The 15,374-nt window shown below is 36.0% G+C and overlaps 1 protein-coding gene across 3 annotated transcripts in view; it reads right to left on the bottom strand.

Moving 5' to 3' along the window:
* LOC148947577 (protein bric-a-brac 1-like) overlaps positions 1-15,374 on the bottom strand; it is a 179,575-nt gene that overhangs the window by 111,619 nt on the left and 52,582 nt on the right. For all 3 annotated transcript variants that reach the window (XM_089095312.1, XM_089095311.1, XM_089095313.1), the window contains exon 2: positions 11,835-12,647. In XM_089095312.1, the coding sequence (XP_088951438.1) occupies positions 11,835-12,503 (669 nt within the window). In that variant the 5' untranslated portion in view covers positions 12,504-12,647. The remainder of the gene's footprint in view (positions 1-11,834; positions 12,648-15,374) is intronic.

Genomic DNA, 15,374 nt, shown 5'->3' with positions numbered 1-15,374 from the left:
CTGCAAGTATTTTTGGTTGTTTCAAGCTTCAACTTCTTAACTTCCATCAGAAAAACCGTTTGTTTTTGTGGTACTCTTGCATTATGCGGGCCTTTCTAAAAAGTCAAGTTTGGTTAATGCTAATGCAATAAAATAAGATGAATATATAATGGTTTAGAAACAAATTTGGGCTATATATTTGCACACTGGGGGGGGGGGGATAAAGCATAGCATATATTAAACCTAGCCTAGGTACCCCCCCACCTCTAAACCCCAAAAAACACAGTTTAATATCGCATACGCAATGAAAAGCACGATATCATTGCCTAGTCCATAGTGGTAAACATGTCAAAACGGGTTTTATCATTGCCTACTCTACAGTAGTTAACCCGAGAGGTCCACATAATGCAAGAGTACCGTTTTTGTTTGTTTTTTTTTAGCTCAAAGACTGTCAAAAATTATTCTATGAAATAAATAACGAAATAAAGGCAAATTATTAAGCCATGTTGTGTAATTTTCAAAAATATTTTTCATTGGACACTTAAATAAAAGCGAAAGGCTTCAAAAAAGATCTTATATAAAATTAGAAAAAATGTTTGATACGTCCCTCTGTTTGGGCCTAACTTGAGTTTCTTCTTGGTTCTTGGGCCTAATTTGAGTTTCTCATATGTTATATATTAAACATGTTTTTTTTAATTACAATTGTGGGACTATTTAAAAGACAACTACTCTTAACAAAACAGACACGAGATTTACATATTCTTTTATTAAAATGAAAATAAATTAAAACGAATCATTTTTATTCGTACCAGAACCATAAATCATTATATCCCAGAACTAATTAAACATCGATAAACATATTCCATTTTAAACATAATAAGTTATTTATATTCCGCAAGTTATTGTAAAACCTGCTATACAAAATCAAAGAATGCTAATTACGAAAACTAATTCCAACCCAGACACAAGGGTTACTTTGAATATATTTGAAATAATAGATCGTTAACTGTATTAGCATAAATCAAACCTTAAAATATTTTCCAAAATTGCCAACAATACACTGAAGCAATACCCAAGAGGACTTGACACAAATGCAAGGATTCTTCATCCCCACCCCCGAGATTTGCATGAATTTTGGTATTTGTCGGTTATTGGAAATACATCCAAAAAGTGAAGTTAGGTTAATTCTAATGAAAAATAATAAAACATGATGATAAAATAATACTTTAGAAACGAAATTATGGAAATCTAATGTAACCTAGCATAATCTAACCCCCACCCTTAATGTGAAAATATACAGCCCAAATATTACAAGTCTAATGCATTCTGTATAAGTCCAATGCATTGTATTATCCATTACTTGTTTTGTAGCTATAAAACCGGTTTACTGAGATGTATCCTAAGCGTAATTTTTGAATGTGTTTCCAATAACCGACAAGCAGGCCTACCCGAATTTTACTACAATGTATGTTGCTATTTTTAATCACCCAACCTCGTCCATTATTACCTTTTAAGTTTGTGTTGCCAAATTCTTTAGAACTGATAGGGCGATGTTGCCATAACCTGTAAAACTTGGATAAAAGAACCGAAAAAACGACAGAAAACTGAAAGCCGGTCGGCTTTCAGTTATCCCTACTTTCCCAGGAATCTTAGAAAACCATATAACTTATCCCGTTTTGTGCCAGAGATGGAGATATTCTGATTTAGCGAAACTTACATCATTAAAGAGTGTTAATTTCGTTTTTTCGAACGAACAGAGCATATTTTTTTTATGTTAAAGCTAGGGAAAGGGCAGTCCCTAAAATATTCTAGCATACCTGCTTGGAAAACATCAAGAATTAGCTCAAAGGAAATAAGCATGTGAGTAATTTGACAGCCAGGGACCCTCTTGTATTCTAATGGCTATCTTTATATTTATATATATATATATATATATATATATATATATATATATATATATATATATATATATATATATATATATATATATATATATATATATTTCAAACCCATTTTGTGAATGGATATGGACCAAGATGTATAGCGTTCAGCACTATCATCGTGAGAAGGGTTCAGATAACGATGGTGAGAGCGAGAGAGAGAGACAGGCGGTTGGGAATTCATTGTATAGACGGGAACAAGTCATCAAAATAGACATAAAAATAAAAATTACAGAACATTATACAAAGACATGGAAAAAATCGCGAGGTCATTGCCCTATGTACATACCTGGTGTGAAATAGGTCCCATGTGCTTCAAGATTTTATGACTTACATTATTTCATAGATGTATATTATCTGAACTAATGTATGTATCATGTAAAGATAATAATAATAATCTGTATTTAAAAGCCAATTAAAGCCATATACAAAAAAGACATTTACTAAAGAAAAATTACACTTCATTTGACATCCTTCCCATCAATACAAAATTTCCTACTGCCACAATATAACAGGAAGTCCTCGACCTCATTAACTCACAAAGCAGCCTATCTTCCCCATCCTGGATAATTGATCCCCTTAAATGAGAAAGTTGCTTACACCGGAGGAGGAAATGGCCCAACCCATAATCATTTTTCTCACATCTTAAGCAACTATATCTGACTTCCGGACCGTCCCTCATTTTCCTTACAACCTTAGCATAAATTGGAAGACAATTTTCTAGAATCTGAATCCAAATATTCAGATATTTAATGGGCAATCCCAGCTTAAAATAAACTCCTGACCAAAATTCTCTTTTACTTCTCTATACAAAGTAAGTCTCGGAGATTTGTCCACAGCTGATTGCCATAGTTGCACTTTTTGGTCTTCAAGTCTTGCACTAAATACCTTGAAGAACTTGTCACGACATTGGCCATTCTTTTTCACCGATATTTTCCTAGGATTCGAAACTATCGATACCAAACTTTACAAAGGATTAATATTTTCTGTTACTTTTATTACGTCAAAGATCCTCCCAAGGACCACCCTGAGCAAAATTTGGCAAACAACGTCAAAATAAGCTAAAACCTAGATTTTAAGTGTTATAAGAAAACTTACTTCGACAACTTCTTCAAAAACCCTCTCGATTCCCTAAAAATCAAACTGGGTACACCATTAATTCCGTGGAGTGTTTTCCTTTTTCACCTTAGTCTTCGAATTATTACTTATAAACTGTTAAATCTTCTAAAACTTTTACAAATACGTTTAGATCCAAATTTTGGAGAAAAATAGCTTATCGTTTTAGATTTTAATATAAACTTTTAAGTGAGACGGTATAGTCATAAACAGGTATGATTGGAGACGACATGTCCACAAGCCTATGTTCCACACAGAAAAAGTTCCTGTCTCCTAAAAATTTGCTTCAAAAGACAGGGAAGTCGTTGAGGGGTGGGGGCCAAGGGGGGTAGTTATCCCCCTCCCCAGTAATGTGGAGAGATTTCCGGATATGGCCCCCTCTTGCCCCTCCCCCAATGAAATGCTGGAGATTCACTCCTGTCAAAAGACTGAGTTCAGATACAAATGTGGGCTATATATTTGCACATTAAGGGGGTGGGGTGGGGGTATAGTATAGCATATATTAAATACGTAACCTAACCTAACGCAACCTAGGTACCTTTTAGTCCCCCTAAACCCCAAAAAGATAAAATTTAAATATTGTTCCCAGAGTGAGAAACCGTCTGTAATACCAATCTTTATACAGTGTCTCATATAAGTACCGGCTAATCGTATCTGTTTTCGCAACACACTTACCGCTTTCTACATAAGTACCAACATTTAAAATAGTTGCCTAAAAAAATTCTTTTTTGACATTGCAGATATCCCCTGGAAAAACTTTTTGATATACCCCCAATCCACAAAGAAAGATCTTTAAGGCTAGACTTGTTGTAGCTTTACTGTGAGAGAGATTAGAAATGCTACATGTTAATGAATTCTAAATACAACCTTAACAATCATGCGTCAGCATATTTTATTCTGGTAGTGGTAATACAATATTATTAAGTTTATTCAACAGCTTTTTATGTCGATATAATATACTAGCCATGAATTATGCTAGATATTGTAAATAAATTCCTGTGTAATTTGTCACATTTACATTTTACATCACTTCCTGAAAAATTTACATAATGTATGCATTTCAAACTAGTTGAGGAACAAAAGTAAATCCTTACTTAATAATTTATAAGTGTTTTATCTTTTGTCCTCTTTTATCTTTCGTCCTCGACCAAGGCCGTACCAAGGATTTTTATTTGATTGGTATTTTGCAAAAAAAATTTTAAAAACACACCAAAAGTTTGTTCATATGTATTTAGCTACGTTTTACGAGCCGAACAAAATATCAGAGGGGGTCAAAACCCCTAGCCTCCTTCCCCTGGATACGACCTTGTCCTCGATCTACCCCAGGGGTTAGGGTTTGGGCCCTGAATCCGCACAAATTATTTCATAGTAAAAATATGATACTTGCATGGTTGCCTCATGTGGTGGCGGTAAATTAGGGAGGTAAATGTATTTTATAGATTTAGTGGGCAAATTTGTCGTGTTTTCAATTTTAGTAACAAAAATACCAAAGCGGTATTTTTCAATATAAATAACCCCCAAAAAAAGTATTTTTCAAAATCTAGGGAGGAGGGTAAACAATCCAGAGCGAACAGATGCCTCCCCAACTGATGCTACTGGGCTCACGTTATTTACCTAGAAGTGGGCCTTGGATCCAGAGCTTGAGCGTAGTAAGTGCTGCAATTAATGGTGCCAGGTTGGGTACCCCATTTGGGCTTATAAAATCCTGATTTGGTGACAAATTTTTCAACAATGCACATGGCCAAAATTAAAAAGAACGGAATAATTTTTGGACAATTTGTAATTTATTTTTATTGTATTAATTAATTGATAATTTATTTTATTATAATCTTAAATTAATTATCATTATTTAATTTTTTACTTAATAATTCATTTTATTAATTAATTAATAATTTAATAATGCGTCTCCTACTTTATTTTAATAAAAATTAAATTTCGAAAATTACAAGATGATTATAACCGTTAGATTATTTATTTGAAATTTAGCACCCCTAAAATTTCTGCAAGCGGGGCAAGCGCTCCCTCTGTACCCCCCCCCCCCCCAACTGGTACCATGAAGGGATTTTGGCTGAACCATCAAATATATTTACAACACTGTATGTAACCAACCATTTAATCAATTCTTTAAACCAAAAAACAACTTTGGTCTTTACCACAGTTTATATAATTATCCAGTATGATCATTCCCTATCTCACCCATTATAAAAACCCGGGCCAGGGTGCGAGTGCTCCGGAGAACGTTTTTGCAGATATAAACATAAGCGGCATCAGCTCTTTTCACGGGTAGACAAGTCAGACGCGAAACCATCGGAAATAAGTGGAAACCCGCTATTACGAATAATGCACTTTGTAACCATTTCTCATTGATAGACGCAAACACACTGATCCATAAGTGAAGAAATAAGTGGGAGGAGCTTTTTGTTCGCACCGAGAACGAAGACCAGAAATGATCTGCGATAAACTTACTTGATAATTCTATAAACTGTGGTCTTTACCTACAGAGATAGGGGCGGAGAAAGATATGGCCACGTAAACCATATGTTTCACGCATTAGTGAGCCCTAATTGATTTTAATGTAAATTCTAACGAAAGCGTGAGCGAGCCATGGACGAATTTTGAAATGGACGGCAATCCGAAAAATTCTAAAGCTTTAAGAACTGCTGTTCTAGCCTAATTCCCTCTAACCCAGTACAAGAGAAGAATCGTTTTTCATATAATCTTCATGCTTCTTTTTTTTTTTGTACGCATCCCCCCAGTGGCGGTTCTAGCCTCTCTTGCTGCCTGGGCAAAATTTTGATTAGCACCCCCCCCCCTGGTAACCCAAAATTTTTAGGCGAAATTTTAACAAATTTTCATTTATTAAAAAAATTACTTTCAATTAATTTATTATTTAATAATTTACCTTCTAATTTTTATTGTGTTGATTTAATTATTATTATTATCTTCTTTAATTATTTAATTTATCTTCATATCATCAATTAGTTAATAATTCATATAATTTATTAACTACAAAATTCCAGAATAACAAAATGATTATAACCGTTATATTATTTACTTTAAATTTCGCACCCCTAAAATTTCTGCACCCACGGCAAGTGTCCCCCCTACTCCCCCCTCACCTAAAACACCATTGAATCCCCCCTCTCATACATACACACACACAAACAAACAAATATATTTGCCGCTGCTGCCGCTTATCATTACCACCATTAAATAAATCTCCATTTAAATTCACATGTGTTATTAGCACATGTAAATTGTGTTATGTGTTAATATATTGTGTTTGTAATATGTTGTGAATGTGTTAATATATGCCTGACAAAGGACAATCCATATCCCATAGGAACCCAAATTGGACTATTGAGAGTTGGGGGAAAGTTTACTCAAATATATCCTATTTTTCCTGCTTATTTTGAATATCCAACGTTTAACTGGTTTACGATTGAAGTCACCTGCATTTGATAGAAGCAATTTGCACGAGAAAGACTCTTTGATCTAACAACCACCACAAAAAGGAAATCAGATTACTAAAAAATCACACCAGTGGAGTCATACCCTTTTATTCAACATTTCAACGCCCCTTGTCGACTAACATAAACGGTCATGTTTTCCCAGTTGTAAGATTGCTAACTTTTCCACCGCTTCTTCTTTCCCCAGGGGTGACCATTTGGGACCGATGCGTCAGTACGATATTGATACATGGTCACAGAAAGCTGAGGAAAGGCTTATTCAACAGGCTATTTTCCGTTTAATCTCGAATCGTCTTAATGGAACGAAAGAAATCAACCCAAGGCAAAGTTTTGAGCATGATGGCAAACTAACATCGGACCAAAAATGATGATCGCCAGATAGTATCACAGATGTTAGGCTAATATGACATTTCACAATTTCAGCAACACGCAGCCGTGTAGCAGTGCATCATGACTACGTAATTTAGAACTGGTGTAAAATGTTAGGTGACCATATTTGTACACAGAGTGGACAAAAAAAGGAACTTACTCCTCCTGCCAAAAACTCGAAAATATTCAAGGGGAACATGGAAGATTTATCTTATGTCCTTGCAAAATTGTGCCTTCTCTTCAAAATTCTTCTGCCCTCTCTCTCCCCCAAAGATTATCAGACCAGAATGCAGCGATGTGTGCACCATCACAACTAAAAGAAAGCTTGAACAAGGCAGCTACCCCCTCCCATAAATATGTACAGGACTATAAGTAAATCCATGTATAGATTCTTGGGAGGGTGTAAAGCGGGAGGCTTTGAATAGATGAGGACCGTCCGTAGTTGTGCTGGCCTCAGATGGCTTGGTGCTGAAGTGAGTTGTTAGTAGTAGTAATAGTAGGCATGTCTTTGGATTCATAGACACAGCATATAAATAACAAAGTTTTCTTATTTATGTAACTAGAGAGGTATTGAAATATGAGATGGGCATAAATTAGCAGGGATAGAGTGAATGCCTCCACCTCAATCCTCTCCTTATGTGAATTTTTATTGTGTTGATTCAATTATTATTATTATTATCTTCATTTAATTTATTTTCCTCTTATTAATTAATTAATAATTAATTTGATTTATTAACTGTAACCCTACTTTAGTTCAATAAAAATTAAATTCCAAAATAACAAAATGATTATAACCGTTATATTATTTATTTTAAATTTCGCACCCCTAAAATTTCTGCACCCAGGGCAAGATTGGGACGAAGGAGGACCGTCCGTAGTTGTGTTGGCCTCAGATGGCCTGGTGCTGCAGTGAGTTGTTAGTAGTAGTAATAGCAGGCATGTCTTTGGATTCATGTCTTATCAGGTTTAACACTTCCACAAGTATATAAATTATACTAAAATATATTTTAATTTTTAATTAAGAAACTTTGATATTAAACTTAGATTAAACTGAATTAGAAATGTGTTTGCCCAATATTTATTTTAGATCTAAATGATAAAACATTACGATTGGTTGAGCAATTTAAATACACAAACATGTTAATAAATTTTAATAAAATTGCCCAAGCTGATAATTTAAATCCTACAAGTTTATTAATCCTTATCACTAAAATTATTAAATCTGTCAGATAGAAACTTTTTTAATATTTTAGTTTTAAGGATATGACCTAATTTTAACAAGCTTTCATTAGAAGTCATTATAATATATAATTGAAATGCAAAATTAGCCTATGAATAAATGGTAAACAAGAAAGTAAAGCTAAATCAACGAAGAACCTGACTAAGTACTTGTTCGAAACCGTATCTAGGGAAGGTAGAGGTCTAAACCCCCCGCCCGAAATGTCCGTCCGGCGTGTAAAAACGTAAAAAAAAATGAATATAAACTATTTTTTATGCGTTTTTGGTAACCCCCCCCCCCTGCCCGAAAAAAATCTGGATACGGCCCTGTGTTTATAAATGAGAGTATGAAATTTATTATCCCAACTTAAACATTCTTTGAATGGAAAAGTACTACTTTTTATCACAAAAATAATGCATTGGCAACCACAGCGATCCACACATTACTTTGCAAAGGTAGACCCAGAAATACCCTCAGGCGCACCTGTCACAACGATTTGGGAGAGCCTCAATAATCCTTCCAGCCACGGTTGTCACTTCTTAATTTTCACAAAATGTGAAAATTTTTCGCTCCTGACTTTGGATCTTGTGAAAAGTACATATTTCAAACATTACACCCAAAGAGTATATCAAGCAGTTATATTATTATTTCTAATATCGTTTCCAATCTTACTGTCTTTCGGAAGTAAATCTTGGGATATTACCAAATTCTCAGTGGCAGTCCTGCTTTGAGCTTCGATGGGGGGACATAGGCACAGCATCAAAGCAGAGATCTCAACGGTACCCTGGATCCGCTGCTGGTTCCCCTACCTTAAATCAACCTCTCCTGATATATGGTGACAACAAAAAATATTGTTTTGTCAATATACGACTAGTATGTGGAATTCAGGGAAAAAGAAAGTCATTTTGCTGTCTACTATGAAATAATTACTTATTTTACCTAGCTCGTACTATGAGCATCTTTATGGTTACATAGTGAAGGATTAAAAAAAATTCAGTCGAATATTGGTTCTTTAATGAACTGATTATAGGAGGCCTAAGGCTACTACCCCAGCTTAGTTACTGGCCTGTGCACCACTCTCTACCTGTTCTTAAGGCAAAGCTTCCATGATCAAACGATTAACTCTGACAAATCGAAGGTTTATTTTGGTTAAGTGATAATTTTTCAAATATGAAGGTTCATAGAAAGTGAAATCCTTTGTAAATTCTTCCTATTAAATATTCAATACAAATTAAGGTTCAAAGAACTCTCAGCTGTTATTTCTCAAGACTGCCATTATCTTGATCCTAAAACTATTTAGATTCATAGCGATAAGCAAACACAGTTCTAGTACTTACGAGGGCAGTAGGTGGGTTTTCCAGGGGGATCTCATGAAAAGACTCCTATTCAGGGCCGTAGTTTGCCATGGGGTAGGGGGTAACTACCCCCTCCAGACCCAAGTTTGCCCCCAGATCTCAGTCCCCCCCAGCTGAAATATAGTTTATGGCAAAAAATCTTTTGCCTTTAAGGTAATATATGTCTGATTTTTCAGTTTTCACTGTCATTTTCACTTGATTTGGGAAAACTGGCTCCAACTTTGCCCCCCCCCCCCAGTATTTTGACAAAATTACACCATTGCTCCTATCCCTTCCTGATATTCCATGGATTTCCCTCATTCTAGCTTTTCATTTGCAGATGTCTTAAATATATAACGAAAATACAATGGAAGTTTTATCTAAGGGTGCAACACATGCTATATTCAAAAAAAGATTGCTAAAAAACGACTTAAAAAAAACAAAGGATAAAAACTGAAAAAGTAGATCCCATTCGTGGACACTATCACCAGGTACAGACAACAAAACTTACGCACGAGGGGGGGGGTGTTTTCTAATCAGTTTATCAACGGATAAAGGGGGTCTCCACATTAAAATGAAGGCTACTTGTGTGAATCCCAACCCCCTCCCCCATAGGGTTGCACTTGTGTGAACCTACCAACAGAATATGGAGGGAGGGGGGACGACACAAGGAACAACTTTGAGTCTATATTAAGAAATACACCAAATAGTAAAAGTTGCAAAATAATAAAGCTATTAAAACCTTGGTAAATATATACCAAATCATATTATTGAGTTTCAAATAAACTGAATACTTCGATGCCTTTTTTATGCTGATTACGAATATAATAATCACTTCTATAGGACATGATTTTCAGCCCCCCCCCCCCTAACCTAACCTCCACCCCCGTATGTGCAAATACTGAAAATCCTGAATTGACATATATAGGGGGGGGGGCAAAATTTCCGGTAGAAACGGTTGTTATATTCGTAATCAGCATAAAAAAGGCATCGAATGGTATATTCACTTCATTTGAAACTCAATAATATGATTTGGTAAATATTTACCAAAACCTTTGCCAAGGAAACAAAAAAGTATTTATTTGAGAGATATTACAATCATAGGCCAAAATACAACCCTAGGCATAGGGTTGCCTAAACTAGGCTAAGCAAATATAGAGCACTTGTCAATCAGGGCAAAATCCCTCTCCCAAGGAAAAATCTTTTCCAAGACATTGAGAATTTTAATTGCGTCCGTGCAAAAAAAAAGTGATTGGAACACCAAGCCATGTACAGTGGCGTAGCTAGGGAGATGGCAAGGGGGATGGCAGCCTCTGAGGGGGTGCCAGACTGAGTTTTTTTTTACTTATATTGTTGTAATGATGGTAGAGGGGGTGCAAAAACTCAATATTGTCCCCAGAGGCTGAAGAACCTAGCTATGCCTCTGACCAAGTATCGCAACGAGTTAGGGAATGTAATTTCTTGTTCTGAAAACAAGCTCAATGGATAGGCCTAGGTTGGACTATTCAAAAATATGTATTAAGGGTTGTAGGGGTAGTGGTAAAATGGACCTGATCATGGCTAGCATAGTTGAAATGATTAATCCTGGTCAAATATTGACACAGCCAACAGAAAACCCAAAACAGGGTTTACCCTCCCCCCACCCCTATAATGCTTCATCGTATTATTTGGTATGGTTTTATATTAGACCATAAGGTTTTCTTGTTGCCAACTAGAAAACCTTAAAATCTAGAAGCTTAACAACTAGTATTTAGGCTTACAACTCCCAGCCGCCTACAAAATTATACCTATACACCCATCCACAGAGACTGAAAAACCTGGAAATGCCTAATAAAAATGTATTATTTTCTCTTATCCTATAAAAAACGTTATTTTGCAAAATCAGTAAATTCTGGATATTACTCAAGGCTACATCCAGGTGTCAGGAGCAATTTTGAAATGGCAAAAGGTTGTTTTATATTTTAAAAACAAAAACATTTTGGTAAATATTTACCAAATCATATTATTGACTTACGCATAAAGTGAATATACCACTCGATGCATTTTTTTATGATTATTACGAATATAATAATCATTTCTATCGGAAATGAATTTCAGCCCCCCCCCCCATATGTATGCCAATTAAGGGTATATATTTATACATTAGGGGGTGGGGTGGGGCAAATTTTGTTTCTGATGTAAATGGGAGGTAAGTTTAAACATTACCCCCCCCCCCCATAATGTAGAAATATATACCATGAATTGGCATATATAGGGGGGGGGGCAATATGATTTGGTAGATATTTACCAACATTTTAATAAATAAGTACGGTAGGGTCTGAGGCCTCCAAAAACCTCCCCCAGTATGCATCACATATTAAACAGATAAGAACAATTAGTAGCTCAAACAAAAACATAGTTAACTTACCCTTTCTTCTTCTCTGATAAGATCTTCAATTCCTGGCTTCAAAACCGCTTCTTCCTTTTGATTGGAAGAAAGAACAGGTGTAACAGTGACAGCACCAAAGGAACTTGTAGGTACTTCAACAGCAGAAATGAGTTCATTTGAGGGACTACTAGGGACCTCGGAGGAGGGCTGGTCCCCAGAAGATCGTCTTCTTTTGGCAGGTCGTGGTGATGCCTGATCTTCTTTTGCTGAGGTGCTGTGAGGGCTCTCGGGTTTCTTAGCATTTGGTGAGGGGGGCGTAGGAGATGAGGTCTCCATCTCAGAAAGTCCTCTAATTCTTAAACTATCTGCAACTTTGAGGAGTGAATTTAGTTCATTCTGAGGAACACTGATCTCACCTTTGTACATATATTCAACAACTGCTTTTAAATCGTCATATTTTGTATCTTTCAATATTATAATAGGATGTGGACATGGATTTTCGTTAAATAAAATTTGAAAATAGGGGGAACATGCTGACAATACTAACTTGTGCGCTTTAATTGACTGTCCCTCAGCAGCTAATGTCACATCAACAAATGTTTCACTTTGTAATAGCTGATCGAAAACATTGGCTAAATTTGATTGATAGTTATTCCACTTTAAACATAAATGTGGCAAAGGGCCAGGATTTGGCTCAGCTACAGCCATTTTTATGGCACATATAATTCACGCTTTTACACCTTCGAACTTGCTTATAAAACTAGTCTCTCCGACGGATGTTGACGTTGTTCATCACAGCGCCGCGGCGTCAGGGTGTACTCCTGACGTCAACGCGTGTCTGGGAGTCTCCGGCTGAAATACATATAATTATATTATTTAATTTATAAAGACCAAAGACGTCATTTGACAGAGGACTGTTCCCCCTCTCTCAAGTTCAAATTCTATTAAATAGATGCTAACAAGGCCGTATCCAAGATCTTGTTAAAGGAAGGGGGGTTACAAAAAAAATACGAAAATTTGTTTACATGTTTTTTTGTTATTTTTGTACGAGTCAAACAAACAAATTTTGGTAAGAGGGGGATTGCAACTCCCCCCTCCCTCCCCTTGGATACAGCCTAGGGTGCTAATAATTTTTTAGAAAGTGGTATTTCCCATGAAACATCTCAATTTGCCTGAAAAGGACCAATAACCCAGGCTTAACGTAAGTTCATTTCGGAGGGTTCCAATTACGCCGACAAGATACCCTTATGTCGGGTAGATTGACGAATCAGGTAGGTCGGGTAGGTGCCGGGTAAATTCAAGAATGGATTGAATTTTAGCTGGTGAAAAAAAAACACTCCTGAAAAAAATGGGACCTCCTGAAAAAAATGGGACCTCCTGAAAAAACCTCCTGAAAAAAATGGGAAACTTGTAACATCAAGATTTGCTCCTCCTGTTTTCGATACAACCCCTCAATGAAGATGGGTGTGCCCATCTGAGGACTTTCTGGATGAATTTAAAACAATTGTTACCCTACAAATGGGCTAAACCTAACTGTACCTATGGGTCCCTTTGATTCCAGGGGAAGGGGTCTGTAGCTAAAGACCCGCTCAACAGTGTTTGGCACTCTGAACCCTTTAATTGAGTCCTGAACCATAGGATATTTAAGCAAATGAACAACGGATTCAGCTAGTTCTAAATTTACTATTTATTGAGGCATCTTTAGTTTTAATATATTAAAGTTTCTTTAAGATCAGATGGGAGATGTTTTGTTTTAAGACACTTAAGATGTTCTAATATATCAATGCGTCCTGTTTTTAAAAATGTATATTTTTTATTATATTAAGAGATTTAGGGGCTATGGGCCCCTTAACTCTCTTGAATCTTAAAGATTAAACGAGGACTTTCGGTTTCCTATGAATTTAGCTCTGTATGATGTTTATACAAGGATTCTTATTACGTGAACCATAAAAAGCTTCAGGTGAAAACTTAGAATGCCTTCCCCGGGCCCTGGGGAGCTGTATTGACACCGGAGTTTTTCTTATCCGATCTTTGAACTATTTTTTTCTAACAAAATGTTTATCTCAAAATTTTCATCAGATGGGTTTGGAAAAAGAAGGCATGGGGGGGGGGGGCTAGTTGCCCTCAGATCTCATTTGACTATTAAAAGGTGAACTCGAACTTTCAATTTCCAATCAAATGAGTCCTCTCTGGAGTTTATACGAGTATCCCTTTCATAGGAACCATTTATGTTCCACGGCATAACTTACAACGCCTGCCCCCGGGCCCTGGGGTGTTGTGTCGACACCTGAGTTTTTGTTATCTGACTTTTGAACAATTTTTAATTTAACGGCTATCTCAAAATTTTTAACGCATGCATTCGGACTCTCAATAACTGAACTAGAACTTTCAATTTCCAATTAAATTAGCCCTCTCTGAAGTTTTTACGAGCACCCCTTCCGTAAGAACCATATATTCCCCGAGGGCATAATTTACAACGCCTGCCTTCGGGCCCTGGGGGGCTGTGTCGACCCCGGAGTTTTCGTTACATGGTCTTTGCACTGTTTTAAAAAAATGGATATCTCGAAGTTCTTATCAGATGGGTTTGAGATAAAAAGGGGGGCGTCAAAGGGGGGCTAGGTTACCTCCAATCTCTTTTGACTCTCACGAGTCAACTAGAACTTTCAATTTCCAATCAAATGAGCCCTCTTTGAAGTTTATACGAGTATCCCTTCCGTAAGAACCATATATGAGTCTTAATTCATCTATTGACACGAACCCTACAAGCCTGGGGCATAATTATGTGTGCAGTTTCAACGATACATGCCTTACCACGGGCAATCATCTATTACTATGAACGGTACATGCCTTACCAGATGGGTTTCCGAGACAACACCCATTTTCTGAGTAAATCAGAGATGTTTCTAATAACGGTAGTGAATATACGGTAACTTGATTAGTATAGTAATCGGATTCAGTATAGGGGGTGATTTTCATAGTAGTTCAAATTAGTAAGAGAATTGAATTCAGAAAGAGAACAGTTTATTATTATTTGACATGATATTAGCTAAGAAAATGAGTGCTATATTTACACTAATGGAGCTTAATGGCGGAGCAGGTAGTAGGAATAAGACAATGGTAAGGGTACCAAATGTAACAGTTGAAATTACACGAGGATGTAGAATAAGTTTTGAAGGGGACGATAGGTATGCAAAATATGTAATATCATGGAGAAAATTTAAATTGGAGGAACAATTATGCTTTGCAGCGAAACAAAATATTGTGCATATAAATAGAGTTCAAGCTGCTTTAGATACACTGGTGAAATATATCGAGGTGAATAAATTGAATCAGTTATTATTTTTGTTGGAATTATATTCAATAAAATTGTTTCTAAATCGAAGATATTTGTTCTATAGAAGGTTAGCGTATATTTTTAAAGTAGAAAAAGAATCATGGTTAGTCAGAAGTTGGTTGTGAGAGTGCTAGGACTCTAAAAGATGGATAGATTTGAGAAAGAGAAAATTATAGGAAATCTTGTGTTTATGGAAAAACGTTTGATTCTAGATGATAATTTTCTGGAGTTATCTCTTCAACGGA

Source organism: Artemia sp. Qi Xiang Cuo, chromosome 10, assembly GCF_049724085.1.
Source record: "Artemia sp. Qi Xiang Cuo chromosome 10, ASM4972408v1, whole genome shotgun sequence".
NCBI lineage: Eukaryota > Metazoa > Arthropoda > Branchiopoda > Anostraca > Artemiidae > Artemia > Artemia sp. Qi Xiang Cuo.
The sequence above is the reverse complement of the archived record's forward strand: the minus strand, read 5'-3'. Positions and strand labels throughout refer to the sequence as shown.